Source organism: Carassius carassius, chromosome 45 (genome assembly GCF_963082965.1).
Source record: "Carassius carassius chromosome 45, fCarCar2.1, whole genome shotgun sequence".
Taxonomy (NCBI): Eukaryota; Metazoa; Chordata; class Actinopteri; order Cypriniformes; family Cyprinidae; genus Carassius; species Carassius carassius.
In genome coordinates this window covers 6916767-6938630 of record NC_081799.1, presented here as the reverse complement: position 1 = coordinate 6938630, position 21864 = coordinate 6916767, and the positions used below count along the sequence as shown (strand labels likewise).

Below are 21864 nucleotides of genomic sequence, written 5' to 3'. Positions count from 1 at the left end.
ACAGATATACTGCTGTTTTTTTTTTTAATGGATTGCGCTCATTAAGGCTGCATTTATTTGATCAAAATTACAGTAAAAGTATTAAATATTTTTGCTGTATAAAATAATGGTCTTCTATTTAATATGGTTTCAAATATAATTTTTATCTGTAAAGCAATGCTGAATTTTCAGTCTTCAGTGTCACACGTAAATTAGAAGTGATTTTAATATGCTGATTTATTATCAATGGAGGAATAAAAAGTTAAAAAGAACAGCATTTATTCCAAACAGAAAGCCTTTACTATCACTAGCAATTTAACGTATCCTTGCTGAAAAAAAGAGAGAATTTTTCAAAAAAGGAAAGAAAAAACGTACTGATCCCAAACCTTTGAACAGTAGTGTATAAAATATTTCTATTTTGAATAAATGCTGTTCTTTTAAATTTTCTATTCATCAAAGAATCCTAAAAAAGTATCCCATGTTCCAAAAAAATATTTAATAATATTGAAAACTAAAAAATGTAACTAAAATTGATCCTGTTTGTAATGGGGCCAATAAAAATGGCAGAGCAATTAATAACCAAACTATTTAAGATGTATTTTCTAAACATCATGGCAACTTATATTTATTAAATGAAGGTCATCTCTGGTTCCTGAATCAAAGTGAAGCTGTACACTGCTAGATTGTATTTTCCTGCATTATTTTCCTCAACTTAGCACTCAACATTGAATAAAATTTCGTTCAGCACTGATTTTGTCACTGCATTCACGCCGTCACCTGCTGTCTGTAAGTCCTTTAGTGAATTGGTCATCATTAGTCGATGCACTTCTGTCCCCACTGTGTTGAAGTCGTGGCCTAATGGTTAGAGAGTCGGACTCCCAATCGAAAGGTTGTGAGTTCGAGTCCCGGTCCGGCAGGAATTGTGGGTGGGGGGAGTGCATGTACAGTTCTCTCTCCACCCTCAATACCATGACTTAGGTGCCCTTGAGCAAGGCATCGAACCCCCAACTGCTCCCCGGGCGCCGCAGCATAAATGGCTGCCCACTGCTCCGGGTGTGTGCTCACAGTGTGTGTGTGTGTTCACTGCTCTGTGTGTGTGCACCTTGGATGGGTTAAATGCAGAGCACAAATTCTGAGTATGGGTCACCATACTTGGCTGAATGTCACTTCACTCACTTGTGTCTGTCTTTCTTGGTCTGTTTTTGAGCCCTATGGGGGCGTTTTGCTCTATTCATGCTACACTGCAGTGGCAAAACACAACAGAAGCCGTGGTGCAAGCATTTAACTCACAGCCTCTCTGTGGATTATGCGACACTGTATGTGTGTGTGTGTGTGTGTGTGTGAGCTTGTAGTTTGATGCATGGTTGATGACAGCCTTGTTACTCCTCACAGAGAGGCCAGCTAGTCATCACTGAGAATGAAGAGATGAAATGTTTGTCAAGTCAGCATAATAAAATGATTTCTGAAGGATCATGTGACACTGAAGACTGGAGTAACGATGCTGAAAATACAGCTTTGCATCGCAGGAATAAATTAGACTTTAAAATAGATTCACATAAAAATGTTCATTTAAATTGTAATAATATTTCATGATATTACTATTTTTACTGCATTTTTGATGAAATGAATGCAAACTTGGTGCAAAGAAGGGACTTCTTTGAAAAACAAAAAGCTGGTAGTGTGTGACTGAACACACTGCTCGAAGCAGCATGTGGTGAGATGGAGTCATGTTGTTATTTAGTAAAGCACCATATGGCTTCTACAAAAAGCCTTGTCATACATGAACGTAATGAGCTAGTTGTCTTTTGAAATTATGAGATTTGAAATATGATATGAACTAAAATGTCTTTTTTCACTAGAATATGCCCAACGTCAGGGACCATGATGCATCAGTCTACCTCCGTCTGCAGGGTGATGCTCTCTCTGTGGGAGGCTACGAACAGAACCCCATATTCTGGAATGATGTAAGCTGAAGTATCTGTGTTTACAAATCTGACAGTAAAATAATTTAAATGAGACGTAACAGTTGCTATTCTTTCCATATTTTTTGCTGTGGTTGTTTGTGATATATTTTATGTCTTTGGTTTGAGATCCACAACCTATATTTTAGTTTAGATATGCATGATCACACAATGCTTCGGAGTAGTTTTTCCATTTATAAGTTGATTTGATGTGCATTTCATGTGCGCATTAGATGCATAACTGAGGTTTCATCAAAATACCTCATAGTATGTTTTTTGTTAGTGATTCATAATGTAGCATATTTTTCATCGGCTGATATTAATGATTCTTAATGAGAATCGGTCGATATTGTGCATGCTAATTTCTGCCTGTTTTTACATTTAGATTAACTTTTCTATCATCTAACAAAGTTCATTTTTAAAAAACATTTTACAAACATTTCAGTCTTATTTTAGTATTGTTTATATACATTAATTATATTTATTACTATTTTGAATTAGCTTTTATATCTTGTTTTCACTTTAATTTTAGGTTTAGTAATTCTGTTATGTGCTGTTATTAGGTTTTTTTAAGATTTCTATTCAGCTTTAATTTATGTAATTTTAAATTTGAGAATAAAAGTAGCACCTTCTTTCTTTGCATAAACATTTGGGCGGTGTTATGCAAATCTGTCATATTTTTTATATTTAATTAAATTTTTTGGGTAATGTTCATTTTATTTCAAGTAATGAATATGTTTTTATGGTTTTAGTTAACCATAATAAACCCTCTACACCAAAAAATAAATAAAATTAAACCGATGGTGAAACATTTTGTACTCAGAAATTGCTGATAAATGTCACAAATAATTATAAAGAAACTGCAAAGAAACAGATTGAATTAAACATGAAATGCTGAAGTAGAAAGTATGAAATAGTAATTTTTTTGTTAAACATACTTAAAGGGTTAGTTCACCGAAAAATCTAAATTATGTCATTAATAACTTACCCTCATGTTGTTGATCTCCGTTTATCTTCAGAACACAGTTTAAGATATTTTAGATTTAGTCCGAGAGCTCTCAGTCCCTCCATTGAAGCTGTGTGTACGGTATACTGTCCATGTCCAGAAAGGTAAGAAAAACATCATCAAAGTAGTCCATGTGACATCAGAGGATCAGTTTGAAGCATCGAAAATACATTTTGGTCCAAAAATAGCAAAAACTACGACTTTATTCAGCATTGTCTTCTCTTCCGTGTCTGTTGTGAGAGAGTTCAAAACAAAGCAGTTTGTCATATCCGGTTCGCGAACGAATCATTCGATGTAACTGGATCTTCTTGAACCAGGTCACCAAATCGAACTGAATAGTTTGAAATGGTTCTCGTCTCTAATACGCATTAATCCACAAATGACTTAAGCTGTTAACTTTTTTAATGTGGCTGACACTCCCTCTGAGTTCAAACAAACCAATATCCCGGAGTAATTCATTTACTCAAACAGTACACTGACTGAACTGCTGTGAAGAGAGAACTGAAGATGAACACTGAGTCGAGCCAGATAACGAACAATAGACTGACTCGTTCTCGAGTCATTTTTCGGTGAACTAACCCTTTAAGTAATCTTTCTTTTATGTACATCTTTAATTCTATTTTTAGTGTATATACTGCATAGAATTTGAAATCTGAAAAATAATTTAACATTGTTCAGTCCAATCAAATAAGAAGGGAAAAAAAAGTTTTCATGTAACTAATATGGGGCTCTTTGCACTGATATCAAATTTATTTTTCAAGAAGATTGCATACTGTGCACAATATACTGAAATTGTATTACTGTACAGTAGTGTGATATTCCATACGTAGCGTGTGTGTGTTTGTGAGTGCTTCTGTTTACAGAGGTTTTTTAACCCTGTCCCCTCCCATTTGACCACATTTACACAGCATTGCCCTTATATGATCTCCAGCCAGCAGTATTTTGTGTGCAACTAAGCTTTCTCATTAAATTCACCCTCTGTTAGCTCACGCTTTCACTAGAAAAAGCAACAGTCATGCTATGAAACTGCAGATCAATATCTCAGGGAAGTGTGAAGAATTTGAGAAATGTGTTTGTAGAAACGGTGGCGGTCTGAAACTCTTAATGAGACAGTGTGAAGCCTGGCCGGGTTCTCAGCACATGCAGCCTCTACAGTTTTATTTTTACACTTCAGTCTGCTCCACACCGGCCACATATTCTCTCCGTTTTTGCGATCAGCATTTCATCAGCTGTCAGATTGCTCACACCGTCTGCTGCTGCTCTCCATCCCATGGTTTCGATTTTCATTGTCTGTCCCCTGTGGGAGCGAGAGAAGACAGTGGCAAGTAGAGGACTTTGCTTAAATAAAATTACAAATTGAGAAGTGTTCATGGTGGAAGCATGCTTGTTGTGCCAAGAAAGTGAAGTTGGAGCTATGCGGATAGTGGGAGGAGGTTCAGTCTGTTATGTAAAATTAACATGAAATCAAAACTGACTCTATAAAAGTTCTTAATAGATAAAGAATAAAACTGACTTTAATATATATAGATGCAATAGATATATAACTTCACCGTAATAGATATATAGATAGAAAGACAGAATTTTCAAGATATAAAATCAGTTGCAAGATCTAAACATATAACGTCTGAATTGCGAGATATAACGTCTGAATTGCGAGATATAACGTCTGAATTGCGAGATATAACGTCTCAATTGCGAGATATAACGCCTGAATTGCGAGACATAACGTCTGAATTGCGAGATATAACGTCTGAATTGTGAGAGATAACGTCTGAATTGTGAGATATAAGAGATATAACGTCTGAATTGCGAGATATAACGTCTGAATTGCGAGATATAACGTCTGAATTGTGAGATATAACGTCTGAATTGTGAGATATAACGTCTGAATTTCGAGATATAACGTCTGAATTGCGAGCTGTAACGTCTGAATTGCGAGATATAACGTCTGAATTGCGAGATATAACATCTGAATAGTGAATTGCGAGATCTAACGACTGAATTGCGAGATATAACGTCTGAATTGCGAGATATAAGAGATATAACGTCTGAATTGCGAGATATAACGTCTGAATTGTGAGATATAACGTCTGAATTGTGAGATATAACGTCTGAATTTCGAGATATAACGTCTGAATTGCGAGCTGTAACGTCTGAATTGCGAGATATAACGTCTGAATTGTGAGATATAACGTCTGAATTGTGAGATATAACGTCTGAATTGTGAGATATAACGTCTGAATTGCGAGATATAACGTCTGAATTTCGAGATATAACGTCTGAATTTCGAGATATAACGTCTGAATTGCGAGATATAACGTCTGAATTGCGAGATATAACGTCTGAATTGTGAGATATAACGTCTGAATTGTGAGATATAACGTCTGAATTTCGAGATATAACGTCTGAATTGTGAGATATAACTTCTGAATTGCGAGATATAACGTCTGAATTGCGAGATATAACGTCTGAATTGCGAGATATAACGTCTGAATTGTGAGATATAACTTCTGAATTGTGAGATATAACTTCTGAATTGTGAGATATAACATCTGAATTGCGAGATATAACGTCTGAATTGTGAGAGATAACGTTTGAATTGTGAATTGCGAGATATAACGTCTGAATTGTGAATTGTGAGATATAACGTCTGAATTGCGAGATATAACGTGTGAATTGCGAGATATAACATCTGAATATCATATGTAACGTCTGAATTGCAAGATTTAACGTCTGAATTGCGAGATATAACGTCTGAATTGTGAGATATGACGTCTGAATTGTGAATTGTGAGATATAACGTCTGAATTGTGAATTGTGAGATATAACGTCTGAATTGTGAATTGCGAGATATAACGTCTGAATTGCGAGATGTAACGTCTGAATTGCGAGATATGACGTCTGAATTGTGAGATATAACGTCTGAATTATGAGATTTAACGTCTGAATTGTGAATTGTGAGATATAACGTCTGAATTGCGAGATTTAATGTCTGAATTGTGAATTGTGAGATATAACGTCTGAATTGCGAGATATAACGTCTGAATTGCGAGATATAACGTGTGAATTGCAAGATATAACATCTGAATTGCGAGATGTAACGTCTGAATTGTTAGATTTAATGTCTGAATTGCGAGATATAACGTCTGAATTGCAAGATATAACGTCTGAATTGCAAGATGTAAAATCCACATTGCAAGATGTGAAATCTGAATTGCGAAATACGTCCAAATTGCATGATGAAGGTATTAATTACAAGCTGTAAAATCAGAATTGAAAGATGTAAATCAGAATTGCAAGATGTAAAGTCCAAATCGGAGATCATTCAAAGTGGCAAGAAAGTCTGAACTGTGAGATGTAATGTCTGAATTGCGAGAAATAACATCTGAATTGTGAAACTCAGAATTGAGAAATGTAAAGTCCGAACTGCAAGATATAATGCTCGAATTTCAAGATGTAAAATCCAAATTGCGAAATGTTCGTAAAGTGAGGTGTGTATAATATCTGAATTGAGATGTAAAACTTGAATTTTGAGACGAAAGTATTAATTGTGAGATACAATGTTTGAATTAAGAGATGTAAATTCCGAATTGCATGATGGAAGTATAAATTACAAGCTATAACATCCTAATTGAGAGATGTAAAGTCCAAATTGTGAGATGTAAAGGAGAAAAAAATGTGAATGGATCTTTTTTTCATTTTCTGGTTTCTCAGCAGCTGAAGTCATCATAGTTTGGTTAACTTCAACAGCACTGAATGGGAGAGTACCACAAATATATATTTTTTGCATGAAAGAATGATGTCAAATTTACCGTCCCTCCCATAGACACTGCATTAGACACTTTCCAAAATAACTAACTAGTTATTTAGAAATTTGATGCAAAGGTGATATCAAAAATAGTATAGTGTTATAAATGTACATGCATTTAAAAAAAAATCTTATCTTTAGAGGATTTACGATGCTGGTTATTGTTAAATGTGTCAAAACAGCCCTGTGAAAAAAGTATTAGTTTTGAGATAAAAAGTTGTAATTACACTTTTAGTTTTTTATTCCGTGGCAGAAACAGTTGTGAGATAAGTAAAGTGGGCTGGGGTCATAATCCTGAGTTTATTTCTCTAATTTCTGTCTTTTATGGGACTTTTTTTTGTGATTTTGTAAAATGTTGCAATTACCTTTAATTTTAATGCAATTACAGGAATTTTTTTTTTATCCTGTGGCAGGCTTTTAAAACTCCAAATGCACAGATCCTCCGTAGGGTTTGGCAAAGGGTCAATTTGACACCAGTAGTTTAACATGATTGGGGGTACATATGTCAGTGACATGTTATCATCCAGTAAGACCTTCCTCTTGGATCATAGATTCAGTGCTGGATTTATGAGCTTTATATGAGATTCAGTGAGCTCATTACTTCTGACCAGGTCACTCCATTATTGTGTGTGTGCTATAACATTGTGTATTTGTTCTGTGATCCTGCAGGTGTCTGATAAGTTTGCCTTCAGCTTGTTTGATCTGGACTGGGACGTCTTTATGCAGCACATTGATGGTGCTGTGAACAGAGTACCTGCTCTGGAACAAACTGGAATCAAATCCACTGTCTGTGGTCCAGGTATGTAAACACACACACACACACACACACACAGACAAATGCATCAAACGCTCATTTGACAACATCTGTCTCTGACACATTTAAAGAACAGGCTCATAAGTGTTGTCTGTTTGGAAATCGATCTACACTTTTAACGCTGTGTGTTTTTTATCATATAAAGGAACGGCTCATAAGAGTCATTAATTCTGGAATTAAGCTAGGGATGCTGTACGTTTTTAAATGATTATGTAATTAAAAAGAATCAGTTAAATCATCCATTCAGGAATCAAACTTAATCACTGGTCTCACTGTGTGTTATTTAATCATTTTTCTGTGTATTTTTGAATCACTAAAAAGGAACTGTTCATAGGAATCATTTGTTCAGGAATCAAACTACATTTTGCCTGCTGTATGTTTTTGAATTGCTGAAACGACTGGTTCATAGGGGTAATTTGTTCGGGAGTTTTTTGCACTGCATTTCGCTAAAAAGAACTGGCTTATAAAAAGCATTAAATCAGGAATCAACAAGTCACAACAGGCTCATAAGAGTCACATATATTGTTCAGAATACATGTGGTGCAGAATACAGATATTTATATGGCAGTGCAAAGTTTAATGTATTTCTGTAGTCATTGTATCTTTATCAGAGCATTACACAGAATTCATGACAGTGAGTTCGATTTCGCTGTGCTCTGCCCGTCCATCTTACCAGCTGATTGGTTTACTAGACTGCCAGTCAAATGACTCTGCACTCTGCACTCACTTGGCTGATTTGTCACCATTCCGGCTCTCTCCAGAGATTCAGTCAAGTAATAAAAGATGACAGGTGTGAAATGCTGCTAAAACACTGTAGTGACTGTTGGTCTGTTAGTGAAAGTTCAAGAATTTGAGACCCTTACACGGAGGTCATGTAAAAAAACTCATTTACTTCAGAATAAAAGAAAAAATAGCAGCAACAGGAGCATAGGAGGACGTGACAAGACTTAAAATTTAAAACAACGTTCTCAATACACTTAGAATGTACTTCTATTCAGAAAACACAATAATTATTCTGTAACAAAGGTTGCAACACGGTCACTTGCAGAAGGGTTTCGGGTCAGTGGATGAGCGCTCCTCAAATCACTTTAAGAGAGAGCTAGCACAGGCCCCATTCACCCACTCGTCAGCTATTAAAAACTAGATGCGTGTCCCACTGGCCATTAACTGCATCTACTAAAGTCAAGACCTACACTTGAAAATCAGCGTTATGTGATTGAAGGCCACCTGTGTACAGTGGTGACTCACATGATTTCAGAATAAGTGTTGAGGTGTGTTTGCTGCTCACACTCGTGCTGTGTATCATTGGCCAGCTGTGACGTGAGTCAGTATATCAGGAACATTGCTCAGAAGTCTTCATCCATTAAACGTTGATGACTCACTTAACTTCATTTTGGTGACCTTTTATGCACTAATTTGTGCTGGATTACCTTATCTGCTGGTATCTTAACGAGCACGCTTTTTTATGCACCCAAAATATTTACTGCATTTTTGTCAAATTGCTTCCTCATGTAACACCTTTGTCAGTCCATACACAGTTCATAAGTTTAAAGACTACACTTGACCTTCCCTGAGCTGTTGCAAATCATCTGTAAATATTCAGTATATGCATTGGTCAGTGATGTAGTATAAAGTGAATCTAACTGTTTCATTATCTGAAATACACTTTTTTTTAAGTCTACTTTGCAAAGTTGTCATCCTGTTATCCAGTAACAGTTGGCTTCATACTTTTTGGAAGACAAACAAGGTACTTTAAAAGAAAAAATTATATTAATAACAAAACAATAACTATAGTTTCACATGATTTATATGTATGATTAGAAGCAGTTTAGCCTAGCTTATAACATAAATTAAAAATATTTTGGTGTTTTTAGAATTTGGTGGTTTATATCGAGCTATATCAGGAACAACCTCAGCTACCTTCTGCTCCAGTGAGGTTGATGACTGTTAGCTATCCAATGTTATAGGTTATGTAGTAAATATAACAACCTTACCCTGTTTGTCAGTTTTTTTGAACATATGTTCAATATTCTGCGACAATGACGCTGCTGCCTGCTTTCTCTTCCATCTCTCTTGCTCTTTTCGCCCCATACTCACTACTTGGTTGTACCGCCTGACATAAAAACAGTCAAACACCTTTTTTTTTAAGCTTTGTCAATGACTAAACACTCCAATTTCATTCATTAGATGTGTGTACATCCAACTTCAGATAGATTGGTGTAAAAAAAATCTAAACATTTTAGTAACTAAGCAGAATTGTATTAGGTTTAGTAACAACACGTTTACCGTATTTTTCGGACTATAGGTCGCACTGGACTATAAGTCGCATTTATTTAGAACCAAGAACCAAGAGAAAACATTAACGTCTCCAGCCGCGAGAGGGCGCTCTATGTTCTCAGTGTAGACTACAGGAGCAATGAGCACAGTGAGCAGTATAGAGCGCCCTCTCGTGGCTGTAGACGGTAATGTTATCTCTTGGTTCATGTCAAATTAATTTTGTCGCACCTGACTGTCGCAGAACCAGCCAAACTATGAAAACTACTAGCTAAAAATGATCGGTTCACGTGCCACTATAGGGATCTGTCACGTCACATTAACAAGCGCCAAAACTTATTGCTTGAATTTTGTAATAAAATTGACAGAATCTGAGAGCTGAGATTATTTTTTATAACATAAGTATCCTGCTCTTTCTTGTCTGTCGGTCTTCGTGTCCTCTTTGCTTTGCGATTTTACTGTGGGTGAGAAAATGGATGTGTGGCGTAAGAGCGTGTGGAAAGTGTCAATTGTGTGTGTCTCACGGTGAATGTGTGAGAGTTGGCATTAGCATCGTAAATCAATTAATCATTCCAGATAATTTACCTTAAGCGGTCTGCTTTGAAGTTCTCAGAGGAATAAGACGCGCACGGAAGGAGAAGCATTTCCATTGGCTCCAGTCTGCCGGTATTGGCCAATCACAAAAATATTGCACAGCCAATATCATTAAATTTCCCACTGTTTTATTATTATAATTACGCTATGTTTATATGGCTATTATATTGTAGATTATTGAGTGGATAAAATATAGAAATGCTTTTAATAAAAATTTTAAAAAAGAATCCCCCCACATCATTCAGAGCCGATGCTTCTTCACCGTTGCTTTGAAAAGTGTATTGCGAGAAGTACTCTCTCTGAACTGCATGCGCGGCACACCAACACACACAAACGCCCAGCTACAATAATCATATTAATTTGATTAATTAAACAGCAACCATATTTGTCACAAGCATTGATTAAAACAATGCTGACAATAAGCACATGAAAAAAAACTACTTAAATTCTGGACCTTTGGCAGTGAGGGGGGGTTATACATGCCTACGGGCATGTATGTATATGTATATATATATATATAATTTTAATTTAATTAAAAAATAAAGTAAAAACTGTAATATTGTGAAATATTATTACAATTTTAATTAACTGTTTTCTATGTGAATATATTATAAAATGTAATTTATTCCTGTGATGCAAAGCTGAATTTTCAGCACCATTACTCCTTAATGTTGAAAATAGTTTTAATTGCTTAATATTTCTATGGAAATTACGACACCATTTATTTTTATTTTTTAAAATTACCATTTACCTTTTTTTTATACAAAGAAAGTATTTATTTGAAATAGATATCTTTTGAAAGTCTATAAATGTATTTTATAAAAAAAAAAACATTTTTAATACAAATAAAGAACATAAAATGGAAAGAAAACAACTTTTTACTCATGCTGATAATGTAATTTGTAATGAAGAAAAGTTTTATTGAAATAGAAATGTATAAAAAAATAAATAAATAAATTAGACCACATTATAAATATGAGATTCATCTATTAATTTTTTTTTAACTAAGAAACAATAATTTGTGGCAGATCATTGATCATTTTGTTCATTGAAGCAGAAGTTGCTCAAATTGTCATTAAGTCATTTTAAAAATGATAATTTTCACTAATTATCTCATTTTTGGACTTTCTTATATCAACTCAAACGTGTTGTATTTGAGTTTGAATGGCTTGTTCGCACCACACTTTCTCATTGGATCATGTTTAGTCACTTTCTCGTGCTCCAAAGCCTTTGGTTTGCTGTTGTTGAAGCCGTGTTTGAAACCACAAGGTGACCTCTGAGGACGGCAGTCAGAGCGCTTCAGCGATAGCGGTTTGTGTATGTGTGTGTGGTGAAATATGAATAAGAGCAATAGAGGAGAGGAAGATGGATAAATAAAATATAGCTGCAGCCTCACCCTCTCCTTTTGCTGTGGAAAACACTTTCTCATGTGGAGTAATGGAAAAGGTGTGTCTCTGCTCTTCACCTCTTTTGCACTCGCGGCCTTTGTTTCTCCTCCTTACACTCGTTCGCCTTTGCATTTCTCTCTGTCACTGATGCTTTTGAGGGTCATCCCATGATATCTTGCTACTGAAAGCTTTGACCATTACGAATAGACCATTAAGTGAGCGCTCAGCAGCGATATATTTTTAAAAAGCCTTTCAGAATAATCTGGTCTGACCTTCCGGCAGCACCATGTGCCACAGTTTCCCACCTCTCACCCTTATTTTCTTAACTTTTGTGTTTAAAAGAGCCGCATTATAAACTCTCAAAGCAATTAGTTTTCTTTCTGAAGTGCTTTTAAAGTGGTAGTCAAGTTTTCTTCCACCATAAACAGTCGTAATTTCACCACATGCTAGTCCAGAATGTATCTAACTGACATTGTGCATGTAAATGCGTTGTTACCTCAAGAATGTTTGTTGCTTAATGTAATATCCTATGTCATAGTGAATAACATTAAAGGGATAGTTCACCCAAAAATGAAAATTTGATGTTTATCTGTTTACTCCCAGGGCATCCAAGATGTAGGTGACTTTGTTTCTTCAGTAGAACACAAACGGAGATTTTTAACTGTCTGTCTGTCAGTCATATAATGGAAGTGGATGGTAATCACGGCTTTGAGAGTCAAAAAACATACACAAACAAAACCAAATTAAACCCTTCGACTTGTGATGATACATTGATGTGCAAAGACACAAAATGATCGGTCTGTGCAAGAAACTGAACAGTATTTATATAGTTTTTTACCTCATTTTCAACGCAATATCTGAACTGTTCTGAGCCCGTTCGCGTGACGCATCTTCTTCTTGCTTTATGGCAGATCACAGACTTATAAGTTCATTACCGCCACCTATCTCTCAAATGGACCATTGACACTCTATCTACAATCTCAATTAGGAGTGTCAATGGTCCACTTGAGAGAGAGAAATCATCAGGAAATTTTTATACTGGAAGTGAACTTATCCTTTAAAGGAACACTCCGACTTTTTGGAACTTTAGCTTATTCACAGTATCCCCCAGAGTTAGATAAGTCCATACATACCTTTTTCATTTCTGTGCGTTCTGTAAGTGTTATTTGACGCACCCACTGCTAGCCTAGCTTAGCACAAAGACTGGATGTTAATGGATACTGGTAGCATAGTAATCCCAATAAGTGACAAAATAATGCAAACATTTTCCTATTTACATGTTGTGATCTGTATAGCCACAGCGTGTACAAATAACAAGGCTATATGAGACAGAGAGCATTTTTAATCGTATAAATACTGGGAACTATATTCTCACTAGGCGTAGGAGCACAGCTAACGTTACTTGGGCTGAGTGGCTACTTGGGCGGAGTGATTAGCGCAGCACACGAGACTGTAAACAAAACAAACGTGACTAACTAGCTAGACGTGACTCGTGATCATGGCTGACTTTGAGGAATTGTCAGACTCAGAGGAATTTTACTGTGTATCAAACCAAGATCCAGAACCATATAGTTTTGAGCCAGAATACACAGACGAGGAGTTACAAACTTTGGAAGCTGTAAGACGAAGGGAGAATCAGAACGAACACGGACTGGTGGTGTAAATGTGGAACATGCCAAACTATGCCGACAGAAACAGAGTGCCTTTGTTGTAATGAATGGGACCGGGTATTGCCATCAATGTCAAGGCTTGATAACAATCAAAATATTTGCGTCACTACCACGGAAGATTTCTCTGCCCTAATAACGTACACCCGGCAGTTGTCTTTTTTTCCCCATTGTGACAAGATCAACTGGAAGAAACGCCCCATGCCGAGTGAACAAAATGGTCAGCTGTCAACCAAGTAAGTGATTTTGTTATAAGGATCATTCATAGTTCAATGAAATTGTAGTATAGCCATTGCATACAGTGTGTCACAATAATAACAATAAAGGGGATACACTGATACACGGACCCCCTATTTACGTAATAGTGTCACTACTAAGGTTATATTACATTAGCATGGCACTGTTACAGTATGGCTAATGTTAGTCATCTCAAAACATAACGGAACACTTACCACAGCAACAGGTGATCCAATTTGTCCTGTCTTTATTATCGATGGGATGGCTGTATCCTTTAGCACACGTTTCATGGTCCGAACGAAATACTTCGTGATGGCGTTTACAGGTGTGTTTGGATCTATTTCCAGAGCAAGTAGCCATCGATTCATCAGGTCAGCGTTTGTGGTTGGAATTCTATGAAACATCATAGTAATACCTGGTCTCCCCTGTTTATTGTCGCAGTTATCTAGTAATTGCTGACTCTATTACTCCAACTCTGAGCGGACTCTCTTCTCACCACGGCGCGTCCCGTGTGTTGCGCTAATCACTCCGCCCAAGTAGCCACTCCGCCGAAGTAACGTTAGCTGTGCTCCTACGCCTAGTGAGAATATAGTTCCCAGTATTTATACGATTAAAAATGCTCTCTGTCTCATATAGCCTTGTTATTTGTACACGCTGTGACTATACAGATCACAACATGTAAATAGGAAAATGTTTGCATTATTTTGTCACTTATTGGGATTACTATGCTACCAGTATCCATTAACATCCAGTCTTTGTGCTAAGCTAGGCTAGCGGTGGGTGCGTCAAATAACACTTACAGAACGCACCGAAATAAAAAAGGTATGTATGGACTTATCTAACTCTGGGGGATACTGTGAATAAGCTAAAGTCCCAAAAAGTCGGAGTGTTCCTTTAATGATCTGAGGGGCGGCAGAGTTTTGTGTTGGGAATGCTAACACAAATGCCAATATAATAAACTGATCTCTGCTATTTTAAAAGATAATGTTTCTTCCTGTAGTTTTGGTTAAAAATCCAGTAAATGGAAATGTATTTTGAAATGGAAGTGTATTTTTACTCTCTTTGCTGGTTTGTTTTCCTCCAGAATCCTTCACTGCAGACCACAAGCCCCTGATGGGTGAAGCCCCGGAAGTGAGAGGCTTTTTCCTTGGATGTGGCTTCAACAGTGCAGGTAAGAGCATGGTGCTTAAACACAGTACACACACACCTTTCTCTTCCACAACTGACCAGTGCCAAATGAATTATTGAACCCTGAAACCCTGCAGAGTTCAAATGCAAAATCCAGTCCCACCCACTCTCCATGTACACGCCACCTACTCAAGATCAACGCAACCTGATCTCTGACCCCTGCATGTGCAGTACTTAAGCATCCGGTCTGCTCTTCCTCTTGCACAGTCTTTCACTAGTGACTGTCCTGGACCATGGTGTTGCTTCCTGTGACTATTTTAAGTAGATTTCTAAGTCTGTTTTATTTGTACTGTATTTGTTCTATATAACCCAATACATTTAAATCGAAGATAAAAATTGCAAATGAAAGCATTTTAAGGGGGTGTTTTTGGATGCAGATGGCTCGTGATTTTGAAGGTCAGATGAAACTCAGTCCGGATCTGAAGTAATGCTGAATGTGCTCGGCTTGGGGCCGGGTCACCTTGCAGGCCTCAGACATGCTGACGGACAACAGGCCATGATCGTGTGAACGGATCAGAATACATGGCCATACGAATCACAATCAGACATTAGACGCATGCTTGCTTTTTTATGACACATCGATTCCTGACCTCAGCATGTAAAACTCATTTCCTGGAACGAAAGGAGTACAAGAGGCTGTGATTGTTTATGTTATATGATATGCAGTACCAGTCGTAATTCAGACACATTTTCTCATTCCGAACCTGGCTTTCTTCATACAGTGTAAAGATGTTTTTGTCTGGACCCCATGGACTTTCAATGTGTGGACTGTTTTTATTTTCTTCTTATCTTTTTAGTATGCATAACCAGACAAAAGTTTGGAATTATCAAGATTTTTTTATATTTTTGACAGAAGTCTCTAATGAGCACCAACGATGCATTTATTAGATTAATATAAAAAATACAATAAAACAGTAATTTTGTAATCTTATTACAATTACAAAAAAAACTTTTTTATACTTTAATACTGTATATTAAAATGTAATTTATTCCTGTGATGTAAAGCTAAATTCACATGATATCATATATAATATGCCGAACATTCAGCTTTCAGAAAATTTATCAGTAGTGTAGGTCATACAGATTTGTAATGACATGAGGATGAATAAATGATGACGTACTTTTCATTTATAGGTCACTTATCATTTTTGGACAAACCATTATATCGTCCTTAAACCATTAGATAAACCATTCAGTCTCGAAAGAAGCATTGAATGTTTGATTAATTGCACATCTTTTGCTCTTTGAGAAAAACGGTGCATTCTAATACATAGACGCTTACCCTATGAATGTCAAAACTGTAATGAAAAGTGGGTATTAGCCTGGTACTTACAGCGTAAGATGTTGATCAGGGATTCTCCTTGGGTGTGATTCCATCAGAGCTGTGGGATGTTATTATGTGTGTGTGTCCATCAGTATGCATGACCACAGAGATGTCGTCCTTCCATTGTGTCTGCACGTTTGTCTTCAGTCTGGCTTTTCCCTCTCTCTGTTCTCAATGATACTCTCACACCAAAAATATGCAACTGAAAGTCGTCTTGGAGAGTTTCAGGGCAACCGGTTAAATGGTCAGACTGTTGATGTGTACCTGGTAGCAGAAAAGTTCAATCTGAGGCAGATGGTGGCCCATTGGTGATGTGATTGCTAAGAGCTGCTATCCTTATAGAGAAAAACACATAGTCTCTCCCTGCATCTGAATATGCTGACTTTTCTACTGTATGGTAGGCAAAAAAGAGCTGTCTGAATTAGATTTTTTTTTCTGCATTTATTACTAATGCACCAAAATTTTAGTGGCTGGAAATTATTTGATTTCAAACTAAACAGTTTGGAGGGTGGAACCAAATGATTTCAGTCTTTTTTTTTTCTTTTTTTTTTTATAAATCTTTAATGAAAACTTGTTTTTATTAAAACATTTATTAAAATATTTTGGTGCATCTAGTATTTTTAACATTAGGCTAAAATATACTGTGGTTTATTCTCTAGCGTTTCCTCATTAGCGTTTTCTCAGTAAATTCTCCATAAATGTAGTACCTATCTAGTCAGTATTCAATTTCAGATGCAGCTGCTATTTCAAAAGCTAGTAAGCCATCTACCAACCCGATTCCAAAAAAGTTGGGACACTGTACAAATTGTGAGTAAAAAAGGAATGGAATAATTTACAAATCGCATAAACTTATATTTTATTCACAATAGAATATAGATAACATATCAAATGTTGAAAGTGAGACATTTTGAAATGTCATGCCAAATATTGGCTCATTTTGGATTTCATGAGAGCTACACATTCCCAAAAAGTTGGGACAGGTAGCAATAAGAGGCCAGAGAAGTTAAATGTACATATAAGGAACAGCTGGAGGACCAATTTGCAACTTATTAGGTCAATTGGTAACATGATTGGGTATAAAAAGAGCCTCTCAGAGTGGTAGTGTCTCTCAGAAGTCAAGATGGGCAGAGGATCACCAATTCCCCCAATGCTGCCGCGAAAAATAGTGGAGCAATATCAGAAAGCAGTTTCTCAGAGAAACATTGCAAAGCGTTTGAAGTTATCATCATCTACAGTGCATAATATCATCCAAAGATTCAGAGAATCTGGAACAATCTCTGTGTGTAAGTGTCAAGGTCGAAAAACCATACTGGATGCCCGTGGTCTTTGGGCCCTTACACAGCACTGCATCACATACAGGAATGCTGCTGTAATAGAAATCACAACATGGGCTCAGGAATACTTCCAGAAAACATTGTCGTGAACACAATCCACTGTGCCATTTGCCGTTGCCAGCTAAAACTCTACAGGTCAAAAAAGAAGCCATATCTAAACATGATCCCGAAGCGCAGGCATTTTCTCTGGGCCAAGGTTCATTTAAAATGGACTGTGACAAAGTGGAAAACTGTTTTGTGGTCAGACGAATCAAAATTTGAAGTTCTTTTTGGAAAACTGGGACGCCATGTCATCCGGACTAAAGAGGACAAGGACAACCCAAGTTGTTATCAGCGCTCAGTTCAGAAGCCTGCATCTCTGATAGTATGGGGTTGCATGAGTGCGTGTGACATGGGCAGCTTACACATCTGGAAAGGCACCATCAATGCTGAAAGGTATATCCAAGTTCTAGAACAACATATGCTCCCATCCAGATGTCGTCTCTTTCAGGGAAGACCTTGCATTTTCCAACATGACAATGCCAAACCACATACTGCATCAATTACAACATCATGGCTGCATAGAATAGGGGTGTGCACGGATAGTCGAACATTCGAATATTCGTTCTGCTCTAATTATTCGATAAATAAAAATGATATTCAAATTTAAAAAAAAAAAGGTCACAATAAAACCTAATTTGGTCACTTTCTGTGATTCTCCACGGCATATTTGAAGATGTATGCAAGCAAAAAATAATTAATGAATGAATAAGGGGCCGTTCACATATCTAGCGTTTTTAGGCGCGCCGCTTTCTCCTTCTTTCCAAAGCGCTCCTCCTTTCGGGCAGAAGCGCTCCTGAGGCGTCTGCCGTTGCTAAGCAACATTGACGCGCTCTCTCCATGAAGACGCAGAAATTTCAGCAAAGGATAAATGGATTTGCAGCAAAAAAAAAATCGTTTGTTTGTTTGCACGCATTGTTAAAGGTTTTCAGCTACAAAACACGATGTGTAATGTTCAAGCTTGTTCAAAATGACGGAAACCATAAATGTTGCTGAAAAATAACGTCTGTCTCATTAAACTTAATTTAAATAAACGAATATTCGAATATTCATTTTTTGTGAGCTCAAATATTCGAATGTGATATTTGCGGAAAACGCCTATTCCTAGCATAGAAGAATGATCCGGGTACTGAAATGGCCAGCCTGCAGTCCAGATCTTTCACCCATAGAAAACCTTTTCGATTTAGAAAACCAAATACCTTGGTTTAGAAAACCAAATACCTTACAGATATGCTATGGGTTAATTTCATATATGTTATATACAGGGGTTCTTTCATACATATTATATGTCAAGCAGCAGTATTTTTTTACCTGCCCACAGCATCATATCGGTGGAGGTATTGGTAGTAGCAAGTCACAGTACTTGCGCTTTCGCACCAGCAGTGTAGCAGATCTGTTCCACCAAGACCAAACACATTAACACTGTCATGTATATTACCATGCTAAACTCTCAGAGAGTTGCCATGGCAGAATTATTATACTTCCTGAATGTCAAAATGTACCGTAAATGCTGTCTAGGTACAAACCCAATTCCAAAAAAGTTGGGACACTGTACAAATTTTGAATAAAAACAGAATGCAATGATGTGGAAGTTTCAAATTTCAATATTTTATTCAGAATACAATAAAATATTCTGAAAAAAATATTCTGAAAATATTCTTCCCCTTTTGAAATTACATTGCGACCCTTATTTTTTTGAAGTCGCAAATGTATCAATGATTATTTTTGTACCTACCTCATGTTTTAGGCAATATGCTATGATTTACTATGAGCATTTATTAAAACAGAAATGTGTATTTTAAAAATATGTTTTATAACGCGCTCTCAGCATTCAACACATCAAGTTGGCTTCAGCCCCGCGATGCGGTAAAGCTCCAACGAGTAGCTGGTTACTCACGCGCTGTGTTCGGTGCGCACGAGAGAGAGCCGCGTCTCACGGACAGCAACACTGAACCGAGCTCTCCTTCAGGACGTTCGCGTCCTCCTGCACCTGAATGAACGAATACAATTCGTTAAACACAGTTTAAACAAACAGAAAAGAATGCGAAAGAGCTTTATTGTCATGGTTGGTAAACCGTGATCTCTGGGTTTTGCACTTTGTGGGTGAAGTCTGTGTGTTACGCGTCAGCACTGATTAGTTTGTGGGCGTCTCCGTTAATTGTCATCAGCAACAGCTGTCACTCATTACTCATCCCTATATATTGGCTTGTCTAGCGTCTTGTGTTCGTGAGAGCATTGTTTCATGTTTGTGACCTATGCTTTGCTTTCTTGTGTGTTTCTGCGTTGGATGTCCGTGTCCCCCTTGGAACCCCGTCCACTCTACGCAACCCACCACCAAGCAACACCACTTACCTTCGGCTTGCTTCCCCGCAGTTCCTGTGTCACCCTCTCCTGCTGCCAACTCACCTCCGCCTTCCGGATTCATCATTCATCACCACCATCTTGGACTGTGCATTCCTCCCAGCGTTATTTGTGTCTCAGTATTGTACTGTTTCATTGTCTTCATTAAATCTCATTAATCTCGCACTTGTTTCCTGCCACTCCTTCACCCAACCGTTACAGAACGCTCTCACCAAACATGGAAGCAGCGAGCACCACTTCACTCTCTGAATTAATTTACCACAGCATCAACCGCATGGATCAGCAGCAGGAGAGCATCGTGAACACCGGATGCGCGATCCAAGCGCTGGTGACACAGGTGTCCGAGCTCATCGGATTCATCAACTCACCTCTCCTACTGCACCCACCACACCGCCTGCGCCGCCCGTCCCCCGGTAGACCTCCCAGGACCACTTCCGGCCAGAGCCGCGACTTCCGGCGCCAGAGAGTTACTCCGGTGAGCCAAACTTTTGCAAGACTTTCCTTAACAAATGTTCCATGCATTTTGCATTGCAGCCACGCACCTTCGCGACAGAGAAGTCCAAGGTTGTGTTTGCTCTTACCCTACTCTCTGGCAGAGCCGCCTTATGGGGGACGGCGGTGTGGGAGAATCAACATGCGTGTTGCGCCTTGTTCCACTCCCTCTCCGAAGAGATGAAACGGGTCTTCGATCGAGCCGCGGCCGGCAGGGAGGCCGCTCACCAGCTCTCAGACCTTAAACAAGGAAAACTATCAGTGGCGGACTATTCCATCCGCACCCTGGCGGCCGCGTACCAGTGGAACGAGGCGGCGCAGTGGGATCGATTTCTGCATGGGCTCAGAAGGAAATCTACCTCCTCAAGCTGCCCCCAACGCTCAATGGCCTAATCGACCTGGCACTCCGGGTGGACGCTCGGATTAACCGCCTGGGTAGACAAGTCAGTCCTACACGCCATTATGTCTCTCCGGAAAGAGGGCCGCTCGAGTCGAGAGAACATGGTCGGTCCCGTCTACGATCACGAACCCATGCAGGTGGGTAGAGCTCGGCTTTACCGGAGGGAGAGAGAGCGGCGGAGGTCCCAAGGACTATGCTTATATTGCGGTGGCTCGGTGCATTCCATCCATTCCTGCCCGGTAAAAGGAGCCAGCCCGGTAGTAAGTTTGAGGCTACTATCGGGTGGGATCTCCGCCGGGAAGTCTTCAACCACATCATCAACTCTCCTTCCGATGAAACTGCGTTGGGAGGACCACACTCACGACTGTCACGCCCTTCTGGACTCTAATGCCGAAGGTAATTTCATTGACTCTCTCCTTGCACGTCACCTGAACCTTCCAGTACTTCCTGTGTCTCATCCCATCCATGTCACCGCACTCAATGGCCAGGAACTGCCACACATCACCCACTACACTGAACCCATAACTCTGCTCACCTCAGGCAACCACAGTGAAACCATATCCTTTTACCTCATGGACTCCCCTGTAGCTCCCATTTAGGTCACCCCTGGTTAGTCAAACATAATCCACGAGTGGATTGGGGTTCCAACACAGTCACCTTGTGGAGTGAAAGTTGTCATGAGTCTTGTCTGGTTTCTGCTTGTCCTGTTGTGCCTGTTTCTGTCTTTCAGAAAGAGACCATGGTGTTATCAAACGTGCCCGCAGAGTACTTGGACCTGAAGGAGGTGTTCATTAAGTCCCGTGCTGCGCCTCTATCCTCCGCATCGTCCCTACGACTGTGCTATAGATTTAGTGCCTGGTAAGTCTCCGCCTAAAGGCAAGCTTTACTCTCTTTCTACTCCGGAGAGGGAGGCCATGGAGAAATACATTTCTGATTCCTTGGCATCGAGGTTCATCCGCCCTTCCTCTTCTCCAGCGGGGGCGGAATTCTTTTTTGTG

General features: G+C 38.4%; 1 protein-coding gene across 3 annotated transcripts in view; it reads left to right on the top strand.

Annotated features, from left to right (window-relative positions):
* sardh (sarcosine dehydrogenase) overlaps positions 1-21864 on the top strand; it is a 63832-nt gene that overhangs the window by 4563 nt on the left and 37405 nt on the right. For all 3 annotated transcript variants that reach the window (XM_059538793.1, XM_059538794.1, XM_059538795.1), the window contains exons 7-9: positions 1839-1943; positions 7424-7553; positions 14813-14899. In XM_059538793.1, the coding sequence (XP_059394776.1) occupies positions 1839-1943; positions 7424-7553; positions 14813-14899 (322 nt within the window). The remainder of the gene's footprint in view (positions 1-1838; positions 1944-7423; positions 7554-14812; positions 14900-21864) is intronic.